Raw genomic sequence first — 24,421 nt, forward strand, 5'->3', positions numbered from 1 at the left:
AGATGTAAGATGTAAGGAAATGGTGGTGTTCCACTCTGGCAGAAACATAATGTGGAAGAGGGTTGGTAGGTAGGGATACTCACTAAATTGAACTTTTCTCAAGGATACCAATACAGGGTTGTTGTTTTTTCTCAAAATGTTTTAGAAAAATTTGAAAATAAATTTTATTTGTTATTTGATTTATTGGAGAGGAAAAAAAAGTTTTCTAAAACACAGTAAGAGATGTTTCTTTACCTGTATGACTTTTTTTCCCTAATTCTTAAGTGACTTTGATTCCCTGAATGAAGAAGATGCAGTCAAAAACAACCAGCTAGCCTTTGATATTGCTGAACGAGAATTTGGAATTCCTCCTGTCACAACTGGGAAAGAAATGGTGTCTGCTGGAGAGCCTGATAAACTCAGTATGGTCATGTATCTCTCAAAATTCTATGAGCTATTTAGGGGAACACCTCTGAGATCAGTGGGTAAGTTAGTTCTGTTGCTTTTATTCTCAACAGAAATCAAGCTTTTATTTCTTTACATTCTCTTTGGCCTTAAACCTGAGCACAAGGTTGTCTTGCAGCTGTAACTGCTTTGGAATATTTAATTATATTTAACTATGTTAACCTAGCTTTAGAACAAAATGGGGGAAATGAACAGTTTTATTCTTGAATGGTTTTGGAAATCCAGAAGACATTGTTGCCACTATTCATTTTCAGTTAATTGGTCACATAAGTTTCATGAAAAGTTGCTGATTCTGCACTTGGTCTTCAGTTTTATTACATTTTAATTGACTAACCAAGTCTGTTAGATGTATTGTTTTCCCAGTGCAATGATATGTATTGGTAATTCTTAGAAAACTACATAACCGAGTATACTTTTGCACCTATCACATAGTCATTAGGAGCCCACCCTCCATTCCACTCTGGCAGAAAGGTAATGTGGAAAAGAGTGGGTAGGCAGGGACAACTTAAGATTTACTTTGTTTTGCATTAAAATTTGTACCAAAGAAGAGCGTTTATGCACACACTAGATACCTTTTATTTGAAGTAATCATTACAATCTACTGATTGTAACTGGTTATATTCAGTTATGCATCTTGCTTAAACTAAGCTCTGTTGAATGTACTGTGATTTCTGTGTCAGCATTTGGCAGTGTTTGAGTGGTTGAAGGCTGTAAGTCCACCTCCCAACTTTTCAGAGTCATAAAAAGGCATCTAATGATACTGTTGACTTCACTGGAAGGGACAAGGCCAAATTTTCTGGCCCTTTCATGTGGTATTTTAGAATAGAAATAGAAGTGGTAGGCCTCTGGGAGGCAATTTACTTCCACCCCCACCCATAAAACCTCCTAAAATCCAAACAGTGGCCTGATAACTCACTTTGCAGGCTCATCTTGGGTCTTTCTTCCAGATTTTGTGAGAGGGACAATTCTAAGGGTGATTTTCTATACCAAATTTTTCAAAATTTTACAACTTTGAGTTTTTGGGGTAGTTGTGATGGGGAATAAAGATGGAACTGGGAACAGGAGAGGTCTGTGAGGTAAACCACTTCCACTCTGAATTTTAATGATTTTTTTTTAAAGTGCTGCTGAAATTCAGCAGTTTTACTACAAAATTTAGCAGTGAAATTTTAGGGTGCTGAGTGGGAGCTGCATGTGGCTTGAGGGATCTCCGTCTCTATTTTAAGTTCAGATGACAGGACTGTGCTGTTTAGCTTGAAGAGTAACGTTGCTTTTTCAATATGTTTGTGTAATGAAAGACTTTCTAAAGTTAAAAATGAATTATAAATGTAGTTTTATAGGAAAAAATACTTGAAAGTATAAACGTCTTGCTTTCATGATTTCCAAATTAATAGGTGTCTTAATTTAGTTTATTTCTTTATGTTTGAACAGGTTCTGTGGCCAAACAAAATGGAGAAAGAATTGATTCTTGTTCAACAAAGTCATCCAACATTGTCTTTAATAATTACATAAACTTGACATTTCCAAGGAAGAGAATACCAAAAGTAAAATTCTGTATCTTTTTTCTTCCTCCTTCAGATAAAGGAATCAATGCATGCATACTACAGAATGATAGTATGATAGTAACCAGCAGGCTTATAAACTGACAGATGCTCTAACTTGTGATAGTTAAAAACAGGAACATATTCAATGATGCTATCTTTTGAGTTATTTAGATTCAAACTGAATAGTTTCCCTAACATGCTAAGTTTGTAAGTTTCCCTGGACTATTTGCGGTCAGTATGAGATCGGCCTTTGATTTCATAAGGCAAAATTATTCCTGGGACTGTTGGAAAACGTCCTCCAATAAATTTGCTCTCCCTTTGCAAATGTCAAATTGGCCTAAAGTACTTTACAATTTTCAAAAGAGAGTCTTACTTGTCGGTGACCAGTGCGCTCTGTTGATTTCTGAAAGTGATCGCTATTTTTTTTCCCCAGCTGATCCCTCATTGGAACAGCTATGCTATGACTGAATAGCAGCAGGAAAATGAGAGAGAGAGAGTCTACAGGTGTCACTAATAATGAAGGAATGGGGTGTTACTTCCCAGTAGTAATGTTATATTCAGTGCAAGAAATACTCAGCTGCAGAATAGAAGGAAAGTTCAGTTTTATACAGAGATACAACCCTGGAACATTAACCTGTTTGAAAATTAAATAAGTTTAATTCTTTAGATACAGGGTCCTAACAGATCTCTTACGTATCAGGAAATGATACAGCATTGTATAGTACTGCTTGTGTTCAAATATAAGCTTAAACTTTTCAGTGTTTTAATACATAGATCACTATAGACTGGATTGTTCCTCTATGAACTTCCATTATATTATGCTGTTTTATGGAGTGTATTTTGGTTAAAACTGTCATCTTAGCTGAACTTAGTTACTCTTGAAACCAGCGGGACTTAAACCACCACAAATTAGCTCCACTGATTTGAATAGAATTAGTCAGCTAACAATGGCTCATTCCAGTATGTGAGAAGAGAAGGTATCCCCACATGCAATAGAACTTCTCCTTTCTCTTCCCCCTACATTTCCTCACTACGTCTACTTACATGCCCCCAGAGATTTTAGCATGCATGTATCATTTTAAAGAGATTGCTTGATTAAGCAAGAAAATATACAAAAAAGTCAACAACTTCAGTAACTAGGAGCTAAAAACAATGAATGCATTTTGTGCTTTTAAAGTTGTATCAACTATGCCTTCTGAAGGCCATTAAATAAAGTTTGAGAGAGCCTTCGAAATACAAAACTTAAGATTTTTCTTATGCTAACTATTCTATAAATAATACCATCAAACCATTTGAATCTTAAGCTATCAACCAGTAGCCATATGACCTTTTTAGGAAACAGCCTTTCTTTATTCAGCCATGCAAACAGAGCTCATGTGTTTACTCAACTGAAGCCCAACAATCCAATTTGGCAGAAGTGGGGGAAAAAGTGCTCACCCTTCCAAACCAAGTTTCCAGTAGATTACTGTGCTAAAATATTGATATGGTGTATTTCAAGATGTTGCTTACTATAACTTTCCTGTTTCAGTTGTACATTAACACGAATTAGAAAGATATCTTACATTTTCTCCCTTCTTCATTCTATATCAGTTTTCTTGCCCTCAGCTACATGGTCAAAATGTATTTTATATGTTTATGCCTAACTGAACTGTGAATATTAAAACATTTTAAAAAATGCTCAGAAACTTAGTTTTAAAAGGTCTATGGATTAGATCTAGATCTACAAGTCTGTAAAAGGAACTGTGCTTATACTGCTGTCCCATGGACAGTTCTTTTATTTGCTTCCCCTGTTTCACAGGGAACTGAGATCACACAAATAGCTTGGCAGGGAGAGAATTAATAAAAATAATTTCCCCTTTCCGCTTTCTATTAGTGGTGGGAATTTCCATTGCAGCCTCTTCCAAGGGCAGAAGGGTAGTTCTGGTTTATGTGACCATTAGTAATGTTTTTGCTCTAGACAGAGAATAGTCTGATTCAAAAAACCTTTAAAAACTTTTAAGTCAGTTTTTAGATCTATACATCTGTCAGTGGTTTTGGAAAGGAGAGCTAAGAGCTGTGCCTGCCCGCAATCTTTGAGTGGCAGTGACAGTTTTGTCCATTGTTTAGATTACACATAGCTATAAAATAGTTCAAAAAGAAATATACTTATATGGAACCATGTGGCTTGCAAAATTAGCTAGAAACCATTGAATTTTGTCAGTACCGTCGCTTACACTTGCATGAAATGTTATTGACCTGACATAATATTGAAGTATGTTTTCAAAGGTACTCTAAAGTTTTATTCACTAATTCATATAACTGATCACTTCTGTCTTACATAAAGAACAACTGATTTATCCAGGACCTGAATTAGGCAGCGGTATACCCAATCTCCTGAGCAGGTGTCATCTTGAAATTTGTTATGCTGAGATCTTTAAGCTTCAGTACTTTATGCCTTTTTAGGCCCTGGGCAGGCTTCTCAATTCATACTTTCCAGATTTTTGGATTTCAACTTCTGTAGTCCCAAGCTAACATGGTCAACGTGCATTTTGGCTGGGGGATTATGGAGGTCATCAGGAGGAGAAAGGCTAGTTTTTCAGTAACACAAGTAGTGTAAACTTCTAAAAGTATTGATTGTTATGAAAAATTACTCAGACTATTATGATTGAGTGGCTCTTGTTCTTACCTGAAATAATGCATGAGGACCCTGAATCAGGGGAACCTGATTATTTCCTGGTAGATTTCTGAGCTGCTGTAAAATCAGAACTGTGTGATCTCTGAGTTATTGTGGGACGTCAGGTAAAGATAAATGATTCTATGTATTTAATCCACAATCCAAATGCATTGGTACATTCAGGGGTTCAGAAGCACTCTAGTGATTAATACTAGAGTGGTTTATTTGACTCTTATCAGTATATAAGAATATTGACATCTCTGTCTGTCACATTTATGCAGTCCCAAGGGACTTTGAGATACTGGCTTCTTAGTTTAACAATTGCTGATCCAATATCATACAGAGAAAGGTTGCAGTGCAAATTTTATAAAATCATCTGAATAAAAATTCTGATCATTATTATATATTATACAAACCCAACTGTCTACTGATACTTTGTTAGACATTCTCAGTGATACACATACATTCAAAGATAAATATTTATTTTTAAATAACATTCCATGTATTGAAGCTCTAACATAGGATTTGCCCAAGGCTCCACTTCTGTAAACAAAGTCATGTTAAAAGCTTGCATGACCCAGCTCCAATGAAAAGATTACAGTAGAAAAAAACTCAAAAGCCAAAAAAAAATAAAAAATAGGATAAGCATATTGCTTTTGCACCAAAAGTAGAACATAGATGAGGATACATCTATGCCTTGCCTCCTTGTATTCTATTACTTCAGGTAGTTGTTCTCAGCCCATGTATTTTCTGGTGTTTTAGCTGGTTAATGAGAAAAACGTCTGTGCTGACACAATGCAGAGAATGACAGGAGACGTAGTGGCTTCCATTTCCATCAGTCATATGTGGCTTTCATATAAAAATCTGATTGCACCCATCCCACAGCATATGAATGGAATGGAGGAGAAAGAACAAATATAGTCTAGTTTGGTCCATAGATAACAAAATTTGCTGAGAATAAGTAGGTGTTTGGGGAAAGGGAAAAATTAACATCAGCTGATGTTTACAGTAAATTAAAAGGGCCCTAAAATTAGTCCTCTGGTCAATTCTTGTGGAAACATAAGCATAATTAAACCTTGAATTACACCTAGTACATAATTTAATTACATTCTTTGCCCTTCTGTTCATTTATGATTAATTTTTTTAATGTATCTTAATTTTAACCAGTACTCTTCTATTAGATGGATAAATTTTAGATACATTTACCATTGTGAATAATTTTTCTAACTTGATTCCATTGCTTTTAGGTGGAAGAAAATGAAACCAGTAAAAGGCGACGTAAAAGTCTCATCAGTTTTGAAGAGGTTGGTAATAATTTTCATTATTAAATTTCTTTTTAATGTATAATAGAATTTGTTCTCCACTACAAAAAGTAGATATTAGGGAGTTCACGTTCAGCTTTTTAACTGATTAAAATTGGCCATAACAAGCCAGGAGATAGGTATAAAAATAAAATCAATAGCATTATTTAAGTTATTTACTTATTTATTGAAAGGTTTAAACCTCCCAGTAGATGAAGCTATTAATAACTCCCATTTTGTTAACAATTAGATGTCTGCAGAAAAAAATAACATTGTTTTGGAACCTGCTTTGAACAAGCAGTACTTCACTTTAGCCTCTTTCAAGCAATATCAGCCTCTTCAGATCTGTGGTTGCAAGTCTGTATGGCTACTGCCACTGTAAGCCAAACTGAAGACTTGTAGAAGGTCAAGTGTCAAATATCAAGGATAGAGTTGAGTTGACTTGATTGTTTCTTATGGGCCTTTCTGTGGCTTTAGATAACATCAACCATTATATCCTTCTGGATCACCTGAGAGATTTGAGAATAGGAGGCATGACTTTGTAATGGTCCCATTCCCATCTCTCAGGTAGATTTTGTAGGTAGATTTCAAATTAGGTAGATTGTGTTGCTTGGACACACATCCTTAAAACAGGAGGTATAAGAAATTCTTTACAGCTTCATTCTGTTCCTAGTGCTTTTCAATATCTCCTTGAAATACTGGAGATCTGCAGTTGGATCATATCAGTGTGCTCTTGAGATTCAATTCTATTTCTCTATCTCTGGTTTCCCAGACAAGATGAGAAATGGGCCAGGAGCACATTTTTTCAGTTTTAATATGGCTGACCATACGTCCCATTTTGAATGGGACAGTCCCGTTTTTTTAACATTTCCAGACCATCCCGTTTTAATATAAATGTCCATTTTGTCCCATTTTCTTAAAAACCTTACTTTAAAATTTGAAAGTTCCCACGAACCTGTCAGAATGCAGTCTGACTTTGAGTGGAAGGAGGGGGAGCTCAGCAGAAACAGCGGGAAAAAAGCCACTGAGCTCAACCTGGTGGTAAACCTAAAAAGAAAAAAACAGGATCAGCTGATAGGCGGTGATCAAAGGGCAAGTCGATTGGCTCCTGCCTTGAATTGGCAGGAAGAAAAGAACATAAAAGCACAGCCAGAGGAGGAACGGCTTGTCGGGGAAAGCCGTTCACTAGACTCTCCAGCCCAGCCTTGCCTCTCGCAAACGAAGGAATCCAAAGATCCCCAGCCCAAGAAAACCAGAGAAGTTCCTGCCTGCCGATCCAGCCCATCGCCCAGCCCTGCCCCGTTTTGCCATCCCAATGTCCCGTTTTTGTCTCAAGGAAATATGATCAGCCTAGTTTTAATAGATATACCAATTGGAAGATAATGATCTTAATATTATGTTACATGTACTGCCTTTGTGTCTATCTGAATATTTTATGTGGGACAAAACTTGGCTGTCAGGTTGGTCTCAGGAAGACCATGAGCACTCCATACTAAGCCTGTACTTAAAGTACAGCACTGGCTGCCCATTTATTTGTGCACAAAATACAAAGTGCTGGTTGAGAGAAGGCCAATTTCTATATGAATCTTCATGGTTACTGAGATCATGTGAAGAGGTCTGCTTAAAGTTGCAGTAAGCTCACCTGATGGTTACTTGGGCTTGAGCCTTCTCTGTTGCCACCCTAGCTGTTTGGAATGCAACTCCTGGGCGTAACACCTTTAGTAGCTTTTTAAAAGGCTCTTTAAAAACAGCTATTTGTACAGGCTTTTAATTGCTGATTTTAACTGTTTTACTACTACTGCTACTGGTTTTACTTGTCTGTTTTACTTGCTTTTAATGTCTCAATTTTCAGTTTATTTTTATTGTGAACCACAAAGAGACTTTGGTAGTCAGGTTAAAGAAATACATAAAATAAATGGAGGATCTTCCTCCAACAATGCCTTGTGTTAAAGGAGACAAAAGGAAACCCAGTAATTCCTCCAGAAGCTTCCCACACACACACAAACATTTTTTCAGAGCAACCCCACATTCAACCATACACATTCAGTATAGACTGATTTAAAAAGCAGCATTCACTCTCTCACCATCTGTTTTATTTATTATCTTGCCTGATCCCGAGAACTCAAAGCTTGCATTATTTTTTTCTATTTAATAGAGGCATTGTTCTGATGTGGATTACAGAACACTTTTCAAGTTCACAAATGTAATGAAGAAAATAAATGGCAGTTCATAATGTTGTGGAATATATACATATGCTTTTTTTCCCTCCTCCATCTGCTCTGCTTATAGTCTTCAAACCATTTAAATCAAGAAAGAAATTCTAATAATCAGCCAAGGGATTTGAAAGAAGCAATAAATCGAAACAAAGTGAAGTCAATGGCAACACAGCTCTTAGCCAAGTTTGAAGAGAATGCACCCAATGTTTCACTAAGGAGACAGGTGAGTGAGTAAATAAAGCCAGCCCAGATGAGGAGAAGGTGGAACAACTGCAGGGCAAAGCCGAGACCACCTAGTTAGCTCACAATTAAGAAATGGGAATAAGACTACACCCCGTCTGCAGTATTTAAACCTGCACTGGAAGTTCTATGCTTGATTGTACGTAGCTCCCGTGGGGCTGCTGTCTACATGCACTGGATCTGCTCCTTGTACCCTTGACTTGTTTTTGGATCTCCTGTGTGCATCCCTTCTGCTTGATACAGTAAATGAATCCACTGTCTTACCTAGTTTGGTCAGCTTCACTTTGACTGGTACTAGACTTTCCCTTTGGCCCATAAGTGCTTTGTTATTGTTCTGCTCCCAGTACAAATAGTAAAACTCATATTTGGAAATGGAGGAAAATCTTTCTGATGGATAACCAGCTATTTTGACCTATTTGCATATAGGCCCTCTGACTATATATGCATGACATTACTATGTAGATGTTGAGTATAAGGAGAAAGATCCTAAAACTTGATTCTGCTTCTCTCCAGCATTTCAGGGGATACTGATACTGATCCGCTCTCAAAAACCATGATCCTGGGTAATGCAGTTCAGTGTTAGCTTCAGAATCTTCACATGTATAGGAAATAGAAATTCCTAAACAGATAGGCAGATAGTATGCATTATAAATGTTGCAGAAAGCAAGCATCTCAGATACTAGATAGTGTGACATAATTTTATGATACTTTCTCTCCCAATTAACTGATTTTATTTTTGAAATAATGTCTGATGACATGGGATTAGGCTGTCTTAATATGTAACATGGTTTAATAGATCAATATAACAGCTTTATACTCCTGTGCTTCTTAAGATAGCTAACAATGTTGTGGTTAAGATTACAAGGCAGTAAAAGTTCTGTTACACATTTTATGGCTACTTAAATAGATTTTCTCATTGTACTCCAGGACAGTTGCTGCTTAACTATGTACAAATATTTCTAGTGTAGGAGTACATGTAGAAAATAAGACAAAATTCTGAACCAGCTTGGCTTTTTTGCTCAGAATCCCAGAGTGATATCCAGCATAAAAACCTTGTTTGAAATATCCTACATAAAGTCAATTTATACAATTATGTAAAATAATTCATTACATTCATTTTTATTCCGATTGCTATTGAACTGGAAATGAAAGGTATTCAGAAAAGAGGAACGTTTTTTGACCCCTACGTATCAGCACCTAATTGATAGGGAATGTTCTCAACCACATGTAATATGTGTGAATATGTAATGTCACCTTTTCCTATTCCAAATGAAAATTGTAAATAAATAGTTTACATTTCTGTCCTCTCCACCCCCAATGCCGATCTCCATAATTGCTCAAGGTAATTTACAACTGGGTGACCTTGAGCCAGTCACACACACACAGCCCTAGGAAGCAGGCAGTGGCAAACCAGTTCTAAAATCTTGCCAAGAAAACTGCAGGGACTTGTCCCGGCGGTCGCCAGGAGTCAATAGTGACTCAAAGGCACCAAAATACATACATACATACATACATACTCACATACATACAAAGTTACCAATAGGTTAGGCACTGGCAGAAAAGTGATTACCAAATCAAGGTGACTGAGATTCATTATTGATTATTTAAGTTTAAGACTTCCTTTTTCTTCAAACTACACAGTTTAACTTTTATGCTGCAACACCAGTTTAAAAGATAAAACTGATCACGTATGTTCTCTGTAATTAACATATGCTTGCCTGGTCATTTTACCATGCAGAGCAGTCCAGGATAATTTGAAAATTGAGATAGTGAAAAGCTACCAGTAATATGCTCAGTTGTAATTGTAGTTTGCTATACAAAAGGACTAATGAATATTGACTAATATATACTGTGGTTTTTAAAATTCGGAAAGATTTATTTTTCAAGTGAAGAAAATGTATTGGTTGCTCCAACGATAAAGGTTGGTTGCATGGTGAAGAGATAAGTCATAAGATTTAAAGCAGAGTTGGTTTGACTGCAGAGTTAGTGATGTATTCCTATTGGCCATCAATGTGAAAAATCTTAATAGTCAATGCTTATTGTCCGCAGTTTACAAATTTTAACCTCTCTCTTTAGAACGTCTTAATATTAAGTTTCCTGAGTTTAGATATTTCAATGGCTCCTAACTCAGGAGACTCATGCAACAGGCCAGGTTTTCAGTCTGTTTAGGCTCTCATTTAGCTTTCAGTATGAAGACTGTACAAACTGTGAGGTATACAGAAAACCTATGGGTTCAATTTATGATTTGCTCAGCTGACTTTCAGTTGATGTTGATGGTTCAACCTTATCTTATTCATAAGTCCAAGAGATTAGTAGTATACAAGCATATTTATTAGTAGCATACAAGCATTTATATCTCCTTCAGTGGGAGGAGATGGGCGGTGTCAAATTTGATAAATAAACAAATACTTAGCATGTTTCCTACAGAAATATTTTTTAAAGCAAAACATTTAATATTTCATGTGAATGTTTTGAGAACAATTTTGCTTCCGATTTGTAAATTATTTCCTGCCTAGTTATGTGCACCTTTGTTCCATTGGCCTTCATATTGACATGAATAGAGGCTTGGGGGAATGATTTTAATTGGGACTGGAGTAGAGAAGAAAGGTTAAGCTTGTCCTTCCCACTTCCCTAAATAACACTGTATAAATTTTAATCGTAACTAGGAATTCAGTTCATACCAACCTGATTTATTTTAGATGATGTTAGCAGATTTGCAACTGAATAAGCAGAAATTATACTACCTTCACAAATTGTGGTGATGCTTCTCAAAATTTCTTTGTTTTTCTTCTTCACTCTAGCTTTTGGTTCTAATTCTAAAATCTTCTTTTCTTGGACTATTCCCCACTTTTTAATTTAAGGAGCCAGTAAATAGACCAGGTTTGCTTCTTGCTTCTGAATCTCCTATATACCCTCGCTTTGCTAAACCCAAGGAGACAACCGATACTCTGCCATCTCCACCAAAGCAACAGGTAGGCGTTCTTTGGAAAAAAAATCCTTGATTGCTGGAGAGCATGGTGGATGATGCCAGCAACAAGCCCATTGATACATTCAAAAACATTAGAAAGTCATTTTAACACAATGTGAAATATACTGAAGAAGTAATATGGTGGGCAGTAATGCTTAGCTCCTACCAAAATTCTATACCATTATTCCATATCCCAGATGAATCACAGAAAAAGCAAAATGATTTCAAGGATCGTGTTAGTATAGACTTGGGCAATGAGGATCTAATTTGTAATAATCAGATGTATGCTGTTTGCTAGACTATTGGGCATTTCCTTGTGTTTATGAGATGAGATGCCTCTTTGCATGGATACACTCTGATTAGCCAAACTGAGTGTAGACTTCTTGTTGGGAGAGAGGCCACTGGTTTCATTGGGAGTGTTTCCCAGTTTCAGGCCATAGCTAGGACGGACTGCGCTGTCAGGAAACCCTTGCAGCCTGTGCCTGATGAGCAACCAGTGGCCAAGCCTTTCAGATGCATAGAACCAAGTGAGCTGAAGTCTAGATTCTCTGAAACGCTTGCATCTTCCTGTCCTGCTGCCCTTGCACTCTCTGGTGTTCTTCAGCGCCTTCAGGATGTGGAGGAAAAAATTAATCAGGTGACGTTGTCTCCTCTTCTCTTTCCTTTCTGGTTTCTTCTCTGCTACTAGAACTCACTCAACCATGGTTCATCTTTAGGACAGTTCTGAACCATAGAATCCTAGCTGCTCTAACCATTGAACATACTTTTGTTCCTTTCACAGATGCCTCATCATTTCACAGTTTGTTTACTACATTGCACCCACATTAGATTGGTTAAAGAGCATGGTAATATTTGGGGGAAAATTGATTAGAAAGTTGCCTTCCTTCTATCTCAGGGTGGCAAGAGCTGTAAGCTATTAAACAAAACTGCTTATCAAAATTCCCATTGCTTCGTAAGTCCTGCATGGATATTTGTTAATTTTATTTAACTAGCAAAAAAATTGGCTCCCCCCCCCTTTTTTTTTTTAACCAACAGCCTTCAAGGCATCTCAAACCCAGGCTATAAAAACTGGGGATGCAGCCATAATATCTGAGAGATAGATCTGCATACACAGTTCAAAGAATGTGATCCATGAAAAAAATAAACATTTTAGTACATTTCAGTTTTTAAAAGGAAGGGCAGCACAGCTTAACAACTGGTGAGAAGCAAGAAAAAATGCACACCAGGGGGAAGTCAGGCACAAAGCTTCCCATAAAGAATCCCATGTGATTTTTTTTTCTTTAAATGTCCCTGATAACTTCATGTATACACAACAGTGCTTTGGGGTTTTGTGCCTTTTTTCTCTTTGTTACTTAATCTTTTCTCCAAGCTGCTACCCTTTGTACTATTGTTTCTGTTTTTTCTCCCTAACTCAAACTTAAGTTCTTTTCTTACTCTTCTTCCTTGCCACAGAAAAAAGCTCAGTCCGTAGCAAATAGAGAATTTCATAAAAAGAGCATTAAAGAGAAAGCTGCTCATCTGGCCTCCATGTTTGGTTGTGTTGACATCCCCAAGGTGAATAAATACTGTGCTTGCTTTACAAATGCAGAGAATGCAAACTTGGTGAGGAACTGGGGTTGTGATAAGGGGCTAGCTCATGGCTAATAACCCTTTGCTTTATTTCATTAAATACAATTTTTTAAAAGAAGTAAGTGGAAATTAGTCCATAGTCTACCATAGAGTGATAAAGGCCAAGCTTTGTTTGTTTTTTTGTTTGTTTTCTATCCCTTTATTATTTTTTACAAATAACTCAAGGTGGCAAACGTACCTATTATTCCTTCTTCCTCCTATTTTCTCCACAACAACAACCCTGTGAGGTGGGTTGGGCTGAGAGAGAGTGACTGGCCCAAGGTCACCCAGATCTTGCCTTCCATGCCTAAGGCAGAACTAGAACTCACAGCCTCCTGGTTGCTAGCCTGTTGCCTTAACCACTAGACCAAACTGGCTCTTTTGATGTGCTTATATAGATCTTTTGATATGCTTGTGTTAGATTATGGCTGTAATAATTTTTTCTTCCGGTTGTAATAGAATTTTCTTCAATAATTTAGTGCATGTTGGCAAGTGCCACAATTTTAACATGCATCCGCAGGTCAATAACCAATTTTCCTCTTTCTGCTCTACCCAGAATCCACTTCCTACTAAAGGTCTCTCCCAATCCCAGCTCCCATCTCCCGCTTTACCATCTCATGATCCAACTGCTTCCTCTTCATCTATAGACTCTGCTTCCTCTGCTGTTCTTTCTGAAAAGGTATTCTTTAACAGCTTTCCATCTCAGCTTCAGATTGTCACTAAAAAAAAAGCCTATGCAACGTTGGCTTCCACTAACATTGCATAGAACAGTGTGTGTGCGTGCTACATTTCATTTGAAAAAGGGCTAAAGTAATGGATATTTCAGCCTTTTAAAACAGCACCAGAACTTGAATTTGGCTTATCCCTTTTACTAAACTATTTTAGAACTTGTCATTAAAATGGAAATCATATAACTTTTCTCTCTATAAACATTGGGAGAAAGACGATTGTATATTGGCTGTGCAGGTAAGTTCATGCTTACTATCAGGTGAACTGGGTAATCTGGACCTTCAGGACCACATGGGTTCCCAATTCCTTATTTACAAGTCCCCAGGTCTTTTTCTGATAGCAGTTACCAGAAATCAGTAGCACATATTATTATGATTTTGAAGTGGCACGAACACAAAAATACTATGAGAACACATTTTTTAATAACAAAAATCCTCCCTGAACATGGGGGGTGGGGGGCAGGAGAATGATGTCCCTGCCTTAGCCGTTTTGCAGTCCTGTTCTCCTACAGGTAGTCGTCGCTTAACGACCACAATTGGGACCAGAATTTCAGTTGCTAAGCAAAGCAGTCATTAAGTGAATCCAACCCAATTTTATGACCTTTTTGTGGCAGTCATTAAGCGATTCATTAAGTGAATCACACAGTATCCCATTTTGCTTACCAGAAGCCATCCGGGAAGGTCGGAAATGGCAATCGTGACCATGGGATACTGCAATGGTCATAAATGCGAACTGGTTGCCAAGCGCCCAAATCGTGATCACATGGCTGCAGGGATGCTTCAATGGTCATAAGTCATTTTTTCCAACACCACTGTAAGTCTGAACCATCACTAAATGAATGGTTGTTAAGTGAGGACTACCTGTATCTTCATCTAGACAGTCCTACTTTTAAATCCTAACTTTAATTGTTCTGACAAAGTACTTGTAAATCATCTTAAGTATTTGTGGATTCTTAGAAGCAGCCTTGCAGACTTGAAATACGTACGCTGATGAGAACTGTATGGTCGTCTCAATTTTAAAGTAGGATTCTGTTTTCTGCTGCTTCTGTAAGCTTGTAGCCCTTTTAGATGTAGCTGCATCTAAAAGAAGGAAACAGTGCAGGTGAAAGCATTTGCCATTCAGTCAGTTAGCATTTGCAAGTGAAAAGAAGAATACCCTCTAAGCTTAATGTATACTACCTCGGCACCTTCGGTGTCTCCGTACCAAAAGCTGCAGTAGTTCACATTCTTCTCCAAAATAAGCTGGATTTCCCAGTTCCAATTTGGAAAAGCTATATAGCAGATTATACTGCGGCAGGTAAGGAGCTGTGGCCCACCAATGACTTCTCTATATAGGGGCCCTTCCCACTCTACTCTTAAATTTTCTCTTATTAAATTTATTGTGAACTGCCCAGGGTCCCCTGCGTGGGGGAGATGGGCGTTAATAAAAATATGACAAATCAGTAAAAAGCTAAATCAGATATGCCCACTGAATGGATTCACACATTGTAGCAAACCATAATGTGGTTTGTTCATTTGGAGCTTAACATGATACAGAAACATAGTGCTTTGAAAACCATGATTTAATACATACAAGTGTGTGTATCACATGATTCATTTTCAGGAATGCAAAACAGAAAAGGAGTAGGAAATGGTAAAACCCAGGAAAGGGAAATACAGAGAAATCCATTTTACACCAATACCATTTAGTATACTGCTCCCTACTTTTCAATCTTGGCAAATCATCCTAGTTTCCATAATGTCCAAGCCCTGTTTCATACATTAATCTCACAGCGCTTGTTCTGATGAAAAAAACGACATCCAACCATGGCTTTCTTACTCTTCCCCTTCCTCTCAGTCCATTCGCTTTTCCTTCATATGTGGATCCTCGTTAATTCCCTTTATAGAACCAAATTACCTCTTTGTATTTCTTTTGTACTGCTCACTCATGTCTGCATTCAGTCCACATCCATTGAGTGCCCATTTATTTTTGACCCTATCTCTTCTCCTTTTACCATACAATTTCTTAATTACCCCATTCCCACTGCATTCAAATTAGTTTGATATTTCTCCTGACATACTCAACTCTCACTTTGTGTAACAAAACACTCAGAAGCACTCTTACACCAGCCATTCAATGATGATGATGATGATGATGATTGCACAGTTTAGACTGTAAATATTTGAAAGTAACCTAAGAAATATAAAACTGAATAATATTCAAAATAATAAACTGTAAGTTGTACAAAATTACTATTTTTACAAGACCATGTAGACTTTTTACAAGACTGTCCCAGTTTTGACAAGTCTCTTAATTTGAACTTCAGCTGCTTGCATCCTTCTTAATAAAGATTATGTCCATCATTTATGTTGCTTCACTAGACAAAATGATTGATGACTGGTAATTTAAAGCATTGATATGAAGTGTGTCAGCAGGACACAATTTGCTTCAAAGGATAGAAAACAGGTGCTTTTAACCTACCCTTTATTTAGAATGCATTTCTTTTGAAAACATGGTTAAGCACATTCAGCAGAAATGCCTCCCTTTACATGACACTTCTTGCATTTATATTTGTTGTAATAATTGTAAATGTTTGCATTATGTCAACAAGGCAAATTAGTAAATCTTCATTTTTGAGAAGTCAAAGGGGTATGTGTTGAAAACTGTAATCTTATTACTATCATTATTTTAATATTTTACCTTAATTCTGTCAAAGGCAAAGACTTACTATCTAGCAAGTTGCCCAGAATTAAATGCAGCCCTAGCTTAATTCTTTAGCCTTTTGTTTCAGGAAAAGTGAGTGTTTATGTACACAAACACACAACTCATCTGTTCAAGATATTCATACAAACTTAGATTTTAAAAATTGTGGCAGACTGTCAAAATATGACATAATATAGATTTTGGATTTTATATAATAATGGTTAAGTTGGAGTTAATGTTTAGAGATTATGTAATATGGGAAAAGGTTAAGAGTAGTGGGATTGGCATTTTGTAGTTCATAAAGTTAGCTCTGTTCTTTTTTTCACATTAAGCTTGTTAATCTCTGCTTTGTTGTGTTTCTTTGTTTTGATTTTCCTTAAATTGTAATTTCTAAAGCAAGATCTCTTCATTTTCCATCTCTTCTCTTTCCTTTCCTGTTCTTTATGCCTTGTTAAATACTAGATGACAGTAGGGAAGGTGTCACATGGAATAGATGCTGTAGCACAAGTCCTTGTCAATCTGTACAGGAATGATCACAAGCCCAGTCTGTTGTCTGCACCTTTGCAATTGGTAAGGCTTAAACCCACATATAATTGAGTGCAAGTTATTATAATGAAGAGTGATAATGTTAAGATCTTATCCATTAAATGTTCAGTTTTTCAGACATACCACATGGAAATTGTAGAGTGTAGAGATGGTACACACTATCACTGATGATTCTTTGCTTATAATTGCTATGTAATATAGTTTTTATGCAGCCAATATCCTGTAGTGGTATCTCAAGGCAGGACTTTTGAGCCAAATTCATTTGGATTTTTTAAAAAATAAAATAAAAACTGCTATTCAAAATGTAGTGGAGGCAACAATACTGTCTGGGACTAACCCCTGCATACATCAAAGGCTTTATTAAATAATAGGCCTCACTAACTAACATTGGAATTGGAGTTAATTCCAAAATATTGTTGAACATAAGACACTGTCTTGCAATCAACTCTTTTTCAGATTTATTAATGTTGTATTGACTTCCAAAGGATACAGACCAGTGTTTCTCAACCTTGGCAACTTTAAAAGGTCTGGACTTCAACTCCCAGAATTCTCCAGCAAGCAAGCTGGCTGGGGAATTCTGGGAGTTGAAGTGCAGACCTCTTAAAGCTGCCAAGGCTGAGAAACATTGATACAGAGGATGAAGCTGTTGCTATTTTTTTTCTCTACCACCACCTTACTTCTTCTCTTCCTCTTCCTCCAGCTTTTACTCCTACTGCTCAAAACTCTCAGGTTGCAAACAAAACCATATTTGAATAGCCAGAATAACAAAAAAGCTATTTTGTCTATATTGCTTAGAATCTGGGGCAGGCCAATCATTGTAGAATTATACAGAAATTATACCCCAATCTGAAGTCTCCTTTAATCTATAGAACCTAATCAATCTGAATTATTTTTTATATACTATTCTAAAAAAAATCTCTTCAAGCTTTAAACAGCTTGAAGTCTAAGGCTACTTATATGCCATACTTTTCTTTTCTTTGTAAATTTATTTCAGCATGCATCATAATCTGATGTTTAGTACAAACCATTCATTGTCCAACATTCCTATTTCTTCAGTAAAACTTAGAATTAATTATAGCTGCTTTCAGTATGCATATTGACCATATATTCATTTTGGGTCCTGATTTGGTGCTTTGGAGAATAGTCCAGTTTGTATCAGAAGTTCTCTACTTCAGCTCAGGACCCAATGCAAAGCAAGAATCATGTCTCCTATGGATTAGCATGGGGAAACACAATTAACTATAGCTCTCTTTATATTTTAAAATAATAGAATTACATTTACAGAAATAGATATTTACCAGGAATCTGACTGACCTGGGTAATATAAAAATAGCTATAATAAAATGTTGAGGGAATAAAAAATGCTCAGTTTCTGATAGGTTCAAGGAATTTGGGAGAGCCAGTTTGGTGTAGAGGTTAAGGCACCAGGCTAAAAACCAGGAGACCATGAGTTCTAGTCCTGCCTTAGGCACAAAGCCAGCTGGGTGACCTTGGGCCAGTCGTGTTCTCTCAGCCCTAGGAAGAAGGCAATGGCAAGCCACTTCTGAAACACCTTGCCAAGAAAACTGCAGGGACTTGTCCAGGCAGTCACCAGGAGTCAAAAACTGACTCAAAGGCACCAAAAAAAGAAAGCGAGGAGGAATTGGAGCTATAGTTCTACCCTTTAAAAACCATCTGTAACTCCTCTGTTCAAGAAAGAGTTACATGATTTTCAAGACACTGTGGAAATAAACCTTACCAGTTTTCACAGGGAGGCTCATGCATATTTGTGCAACTAGGACTTTTTTGAAGTTGGGAAGAAAGAGAATTAATTAAATATTTAATTGATGAAAACTGGTAATATTGTGAAACTGGAAAAATTGAGGGGTTTTATTGTTCTTGGATGTAATTAAACAACATTTACTGAGAAGAATATCAGTCCAACAAGTATTCTGATTTTGGTATGGTTACTGAAATCATAAAATAGTTAATATTCATTTATCACAGTTATTTTGATTTGGTTCCTAAAATCCCGCAATGATTTACTTGGGTCTATTTGGACTAAACTAATACTTTTCAATGGGAATTTGGTGTCCTATTTTTACTAGATCTCCGTTTTTGTAGGTCAAAAAATCCTCCAAAATACTGCATTTGGAAAGCTCCCTATAATAAGGGGATTTCTCATTTCATTTAATTTCATTTTTCTCCAGTGGGTGTGTGAAGTTGACCTGCTTGGTGCTGGTATCACAATTCACATAATAGAGGAAATGGTTCTGCCTCAGTGCTTAATGTGGTAGAGATAGTATATTCCAACCTGCAGTGCATGCTAATCTTACTGAAACAACTGACTGAAGGTAGTGGTTTCTGTGCATACGTGGCAGCCATCTTGGCCATGTGAAGTGAATAGCTGCTCTACTGAGCCAGTTAGAAACAAAGCACAGCAGCACTTTATAGAGCTGATCTCTGATCTCAAGATGCTACTCTTGAATAGGAGCATATTCTATCAAAAATGATAGGATATGGTCCTATTCTCCCCATTCTATTGTTTTTGAGAGTAATGAAAACAATATAGCCTTTTTTAGAGATACAGAGTTTGCTTTTCCAAAGCACATCCAAGTGCTGAATTGTTCGTAGTTTCCCAGTTATCTTGAGTCACTTTATATGGATTGTGCTTTGAATAAGCCCTAGATGTGGCCTAAGTAAGCCAAAGTAATTCAGAATTTGCCCACAACTGCACCATAACATTTAATATATTCCTTTCGTATATATACATGTACTGATATGTGCGTATTTCAGATTTCAAAAATCTGTGCTTGGAGTTACAGAAAATATTTCACTATTTTTCAGTTAGCTAATTAGTTAAAATATCTGTATCTCACTTTTTGACCAACAATAGTATGGTTTCTTTCAGATTATACAAAGCAACTGCCTTTTAATAAAAGGCTTTCAAAGCAGATATTCATAAAACAAATTTGGATGGGTGGAACCAGCATTTGTACATATATTTTCAGTTTGTACAGATATGCAGAATATAATATGTCATAACTTCATGAACAAGCATCATAAAGTTGAAAATCAAAACAATAAGCGAGGAAATAGCTGAAAATACAGAAAAGATGCATGGCATCAGCAATTAAAATCTGCCAGCAAATTACTGTGGAGAAGAAGAGGGAAAATAAAAGTATGTTTTTAAAGGTTTTTCTTGCAACATGAGAAAGAGGCTGATTACACTGGTTGTAGGAGTTAATTCCCGACTTTTTGCTCTTCTACTGCCAAGGCCTTAGCCCTAGTTGACTCCAAGTGGGCTTTTGGGACAGCTCGCAGCCGTATCACAGAAAGCCTGCACAACCTTTTAGCCATACAATCTACTGAATGACTGCTCCCTTTGTTTGGCAGCAGTCGAAGCACAGCCAACTCAGTGCACGTTTTGCTATGATACTATACTATTTAAATGTCTATTCCCAGGATGCAGAAGGTGGCTAACAGGCAAGAAAATACAAAGGGACATAAAGCAGCTCTGATTAGAAATACCTAAGTAACAACATAAATCATTGTCAACCAGATCAAGAGGTCCTGCTGTAGAGCAAACTCTTACTTTTCCTCCTTAAAGAACTTTCCAGTGGTGAAATTAATCAAGTGGTTATAGGAACGTTATTTAGATATTACTAATATATTTTAATTATCTTAACAGGCATCTTTGAAAAGAGAATTTCCTCAGACAATAGGTGGGAGTGATATCTGCTATTTCTGTAAGAAAAGAGTCTACGTCATGGAACGTTTGAGCGCGGAAGGCCACTTCTTCCACCGAGAATGTTTCAGATGTATCATATGTGCGACAACTCTCCGCCTAGCAACATATACCTTTGATGCAGAAGAAGGTAATGCAGGCTGAAAATAAAGTATGTAGGAATATTGATCTATTGGTGCCAGTATGGCATACACTAAGCATATTTTAATTGTATGTTTCTATTGTTCATAGATCATAAGATTAAACTAAATGATGATGGAGGGTTTGATATGAAACCAAGCAAGGATAGCATCTTCATCATCAAAAGCAAAAATACCACTTTAGCCGCTTTTGCCAAAGTTTGAATATCCCAAGATAAGACCATTCAAGTTGGTAGAATAAGGAAATAAACTTCCTTCATGTAAAGAACCTTTATTCAATAAAAGCACTGCATTGCAAATGCTTTGAAAATGTTTTAAACAAAGTCACTTAAATTTGAATGTATACCACCTTTACATTCCCCCATTTCATCTGTCAGGTCTACTAACTCATGGATTGCAAGGAGGAGGGGATGGGGAAAGCAAAGCTTGATGCCATTCCTTTTATTTTTCAGGTAATTTTTACTGCAAGCTTCATTTTGCACAATGTAAAACAAAGAACATGCACAGAAAGAAGAGAGCGGAGATAAAGGTATACATATTTCTACTAGTTTGCAAAAGTATGACAGAGGGTAGGAAGGTTATAAGGAGACAAACTCTATCTCGTTGGAAGAGATACATAAAAGGGAAATAATCCTCACCATGTTAGTCTATCAGAGACTCCTTTAGCACTTGAACCACATGGGAGTGATCACTGGATATCCAAGAATGAAAACAAAGGTATGCATTGTCTTTAGTCTGTAAAGTTAGTTGGCTTCTAACATGTTGAACCTGTACCTTTTAAGAAATCTACTTTCAAAACAGGAGTGCATAACCTTTTTTCAGTAGGGGCCATATTTCCTTGGAAGTAGCTGTTATGCACCAGGTGCTGATTGGAATGAAAAGTTAAAACAAGCAGCAGGAAGGGCCAGAGATAAAGGTGGTAAGGCCACCCAATTCCCTTTTTCTGCTTCAGACCTTCCTTCCCATGCAGCACACTGCTGGGGAAAAGATGTTGTTGCCCTTAGCAGAAATTGAACTGATGACTTTCAGAGAAGTTTTCAGATTAGGGTGTGGGCCACCCTAGCTTTAAAACATTTATATCGAAGTATATTCTTTCTGTGACAAACAGAAGGGGAGGAGCTGGGAATATGTAAGAATTGCAAATGATTGTTCTTTGGACTTCAAAGCACAAACGAGATTTCTGATGGTTCTATTATTTTAACTAGTTCAACTGCATTATTTTCCTAGCTTGTTTATATCAAAATACATTCTTATGTCTTTTTGATCTTAAAAAGGTGTACCTTTTGTTGGAAAAGTTCAGACATGCAACTTCTGTGGGTTTTGACTGGAAAATGCAATGCATTTTGTTGTTAAGCAAGAAAGAAAGTAACCTCAATTGCATATTTGCCTTCCCTAGGCTGCTAATTTTTCTGTTTATCAAGACGAGAAAACATTAAGCATCCTTTCCATTCTCATCCTTTTGTTCTTGCAGCCTCTCCAAGGCTGCTTTTTATTAAAGGTTTTGAAAGGGCACACCAGGGGAAGGGGAAAAGACATGACCTTTTCTTACCTTGATTCTGAAATTGTTACCTGTTTATAACTTGAAGTCAATGGAAAATACTGCCTTACTTATTTTGGAGTTGCTTGGCCATCAAGGTGACCCCATGTCTCTTCTAGTTTGAAGCATTGATACAAAGTAAATTATATTTTGGAGGAGATTACCCAAAACTTCTTTCAGAGAAATATTTTGCAATCCAGTGAGTATCTAGATTGTAGCAGGGTTGAAATTTATTTATTTATCAATCAAATTTGTCACCGCCCATCTCCTCTGAGCAGAGGAACTCTGGGCGGTTATGTGGACAATAAATACATAATTTTTAATATTTGAAATAATGAACATGAATCTATATCTCCTTAAAGGAGGAAGCAGAATTACAGAGGCACCAAGAACCCATGTATGAAGAAACTAGCTCAGAAAGTGCTTTTGCTACCAGTAGCAGCTCAGAAGACCGGTCGCCAGGTATCCTGTCTTCATTCTTTGGGAAAACTCTATGCTGGCCGCTTAAGGTGACCAGGGATCTGCTTGACCTTCCAAGATGCCTCTCTAACTGGATGCATGGTTTCCTGCGCGCAACCAGACTTCATTTCAGGGACAATGCATACAACTATGTCTACTTGTATGAACTCCTAAGCTTTAGCATGCCATTCCTTTTTGTGCTTCTGGAGTTACTTTCCCATTTTTATGGGGAAGTGGAGCTGTCATGTAAGGATACACTTGAATTGGTGAAGAAGTTTTTCAAGCTTTAAAATTCTTCTGAATCTTGGTTGTGCCTTTCAGATTTCCAAAACAAACAGCTTTTTGTTTTTGCACAAGAATAGAGATTTCAATTCAGTAGGTGCTTTAAATGAGCCCAAAGCTCCATGGTGCAATTGTAAAATCATTGTTTTTTTTTATTGGATCATGAACGTTAGTGTCCGAATTCATTTCCCAACCATGGAGACACTATGAAGGATATTTTTATAGATTTTTTTTAAAAAAATAATATGGATCTATTTCTAGTTTAAAAAAAGATATTCCTGTTTGTTTACATTTTAATATTCTTACTTTAATGACTGTGAAAGGAAGAACTTTCATACATACGGCAATAGCAAATCTTTACTATGTAGGGTTTTTTTTTGAAAACTGAATGTGGCACATACTATTTCTTTGCCTACCTTTTGCTTTATCTATGGGGCTACTGTCTGCATCAGTTTTTTTAAGTTTGAAGGTCTACTACTAGCCCATAACAATTTTATTGATGTCTCTTTGATAGACCCTTTGTGAACACTGGGCATTTTCTATAATGTTTATGAACAAATTAAAAGAGTAAATATTAGACATCAGTTAATTAAAGTAAACAAAAGTATAGCAATAGGTTATATTTATGTTTCCCAAATCAAGGAGCAGTTCTGTTAATTTATATTAAAAATGACCTAAAGCTGATATGGAAGGTAAGACTTATCTATGTTAAAATACTTCTCAATCATTCTTTTGACAGTTATAGGCATCAGAATACTATAAAAATCAATGGAATAATTTGAGGAAAAGAGGGAGAATCTTTTAGTTACTGTTACTGACTTCATAGAACTTTTTGACACCAGAGTCGCATAGAAATTAGGATATGGCTGAGAATTATATTCGCTTGATATGAAAGCCGTATTTGACTGAAAGAGAAAAAAGTGCAGGGCCTTACATTTGTTTTGCTATATGTAAGATTTACAGAGGAGGTATCTGTGGATAATTTAAGATAAAACTACTTAGTATTTAGGATGCAGGAATTCCTTTTAGTTGACTGTCTTTTTGCCCTTATTTATAAGGGAGAGTATGTGCCTCTTCAGAGTCTTGGAGGACAGCTGTAAAAAATAAAAATAAAGTCCCACTATTAGGCTTGCACATTCTGTAAAAGGTTCAGATGATCACAGCTGTTGGCTCCTGAAACTAAAACCAGTTTGACTTTTGGCTGATAAAAAAATAGCACTCTTGGAATATATGGCTGGTTCTATATACCCTTCCTATGGATATTCAATTGCATGAATATTATTTGTATAATGGAATGTTAAGTTGTCATTAAACAAGATAAAAACAACTTCATAAAACCCATCACTAA

The 24,421-nt window shown here is 36.6% G+C and overlaps 1 protein-coding gene across 3 annotated transcripts in view; it reads left to right on the top strand.

The window, feature by feature from the left end:
• The window catches only part of MICAL2 (microtubule associated monooxygenase, calponin and LIM domain containing 2), a 151,040-nt gene that overhangs the window by 67,373 nt on the left and 59,246 nt on the right, over positions 1-24,421 (top strand). Inside the window, exons 12-23 of one of the 3 annotated variants that reach the window (XM_063289478.1) lie at positions 265-464; positions 1,873-1,985; positions 5,886-5,942; positions 8,229-8,378; positions 11,257-11,367; positions 11,797-12,000; positions 12,816-12,917; positions 13,528-13,650; positions 16,845-16,952; positions 20,599-20,785; positions 21,248-21,324; positions 22,695-22,794. In XM_063289478.1, coding sequence (XP_063145548.1) covers positions 265-464; positions 1,873-1,985; positions 5,886-5,942; positions 8,229-8,378; positions 11,257-11,367; positions 11,797-12,000; positions 12,816-12,917; positions 13,528-13,650; positions 16,845-16,952; positions 20,599-20,785; positions 21,248-21,324; positions 22,695-22,794 — 1,532 coding nt within the window. Of the gene's footprint in view, positions 1-264; positions 465-1,872; positions 1,986-5,885; positions 5,943-8,228; positions 8,379-11,256; positions 11,368-11,796; positions 12,001-12,815; positions 12,918-13,527; positions 13,651-16,844; positions 16,953-20,598; positions 20,786-21,247; positions 21,325-22,694; positions 24,401-24,421 lie in introns of those variants that run through there. The other 2 variants (XM_063289476.1, XM_063289477.1) reach the window with 2 other exon arrangements.

The sequence above is a fragment of the Candoia aspera genome, chromosome 1 (assembly GCF_035149785.1).
Source record: "Candoia aspera isolate rCanAsp1 chromosome 1, rCanAsp1.hap2, whole genome shotgun sequence".
Classification (NCBI taxonomy): domain Eukaryota; kingdom Metazoa; phylum Chordata; class Lepidosauria; order Squamata; family Boidae; genus Candoia; species Candoia aspera.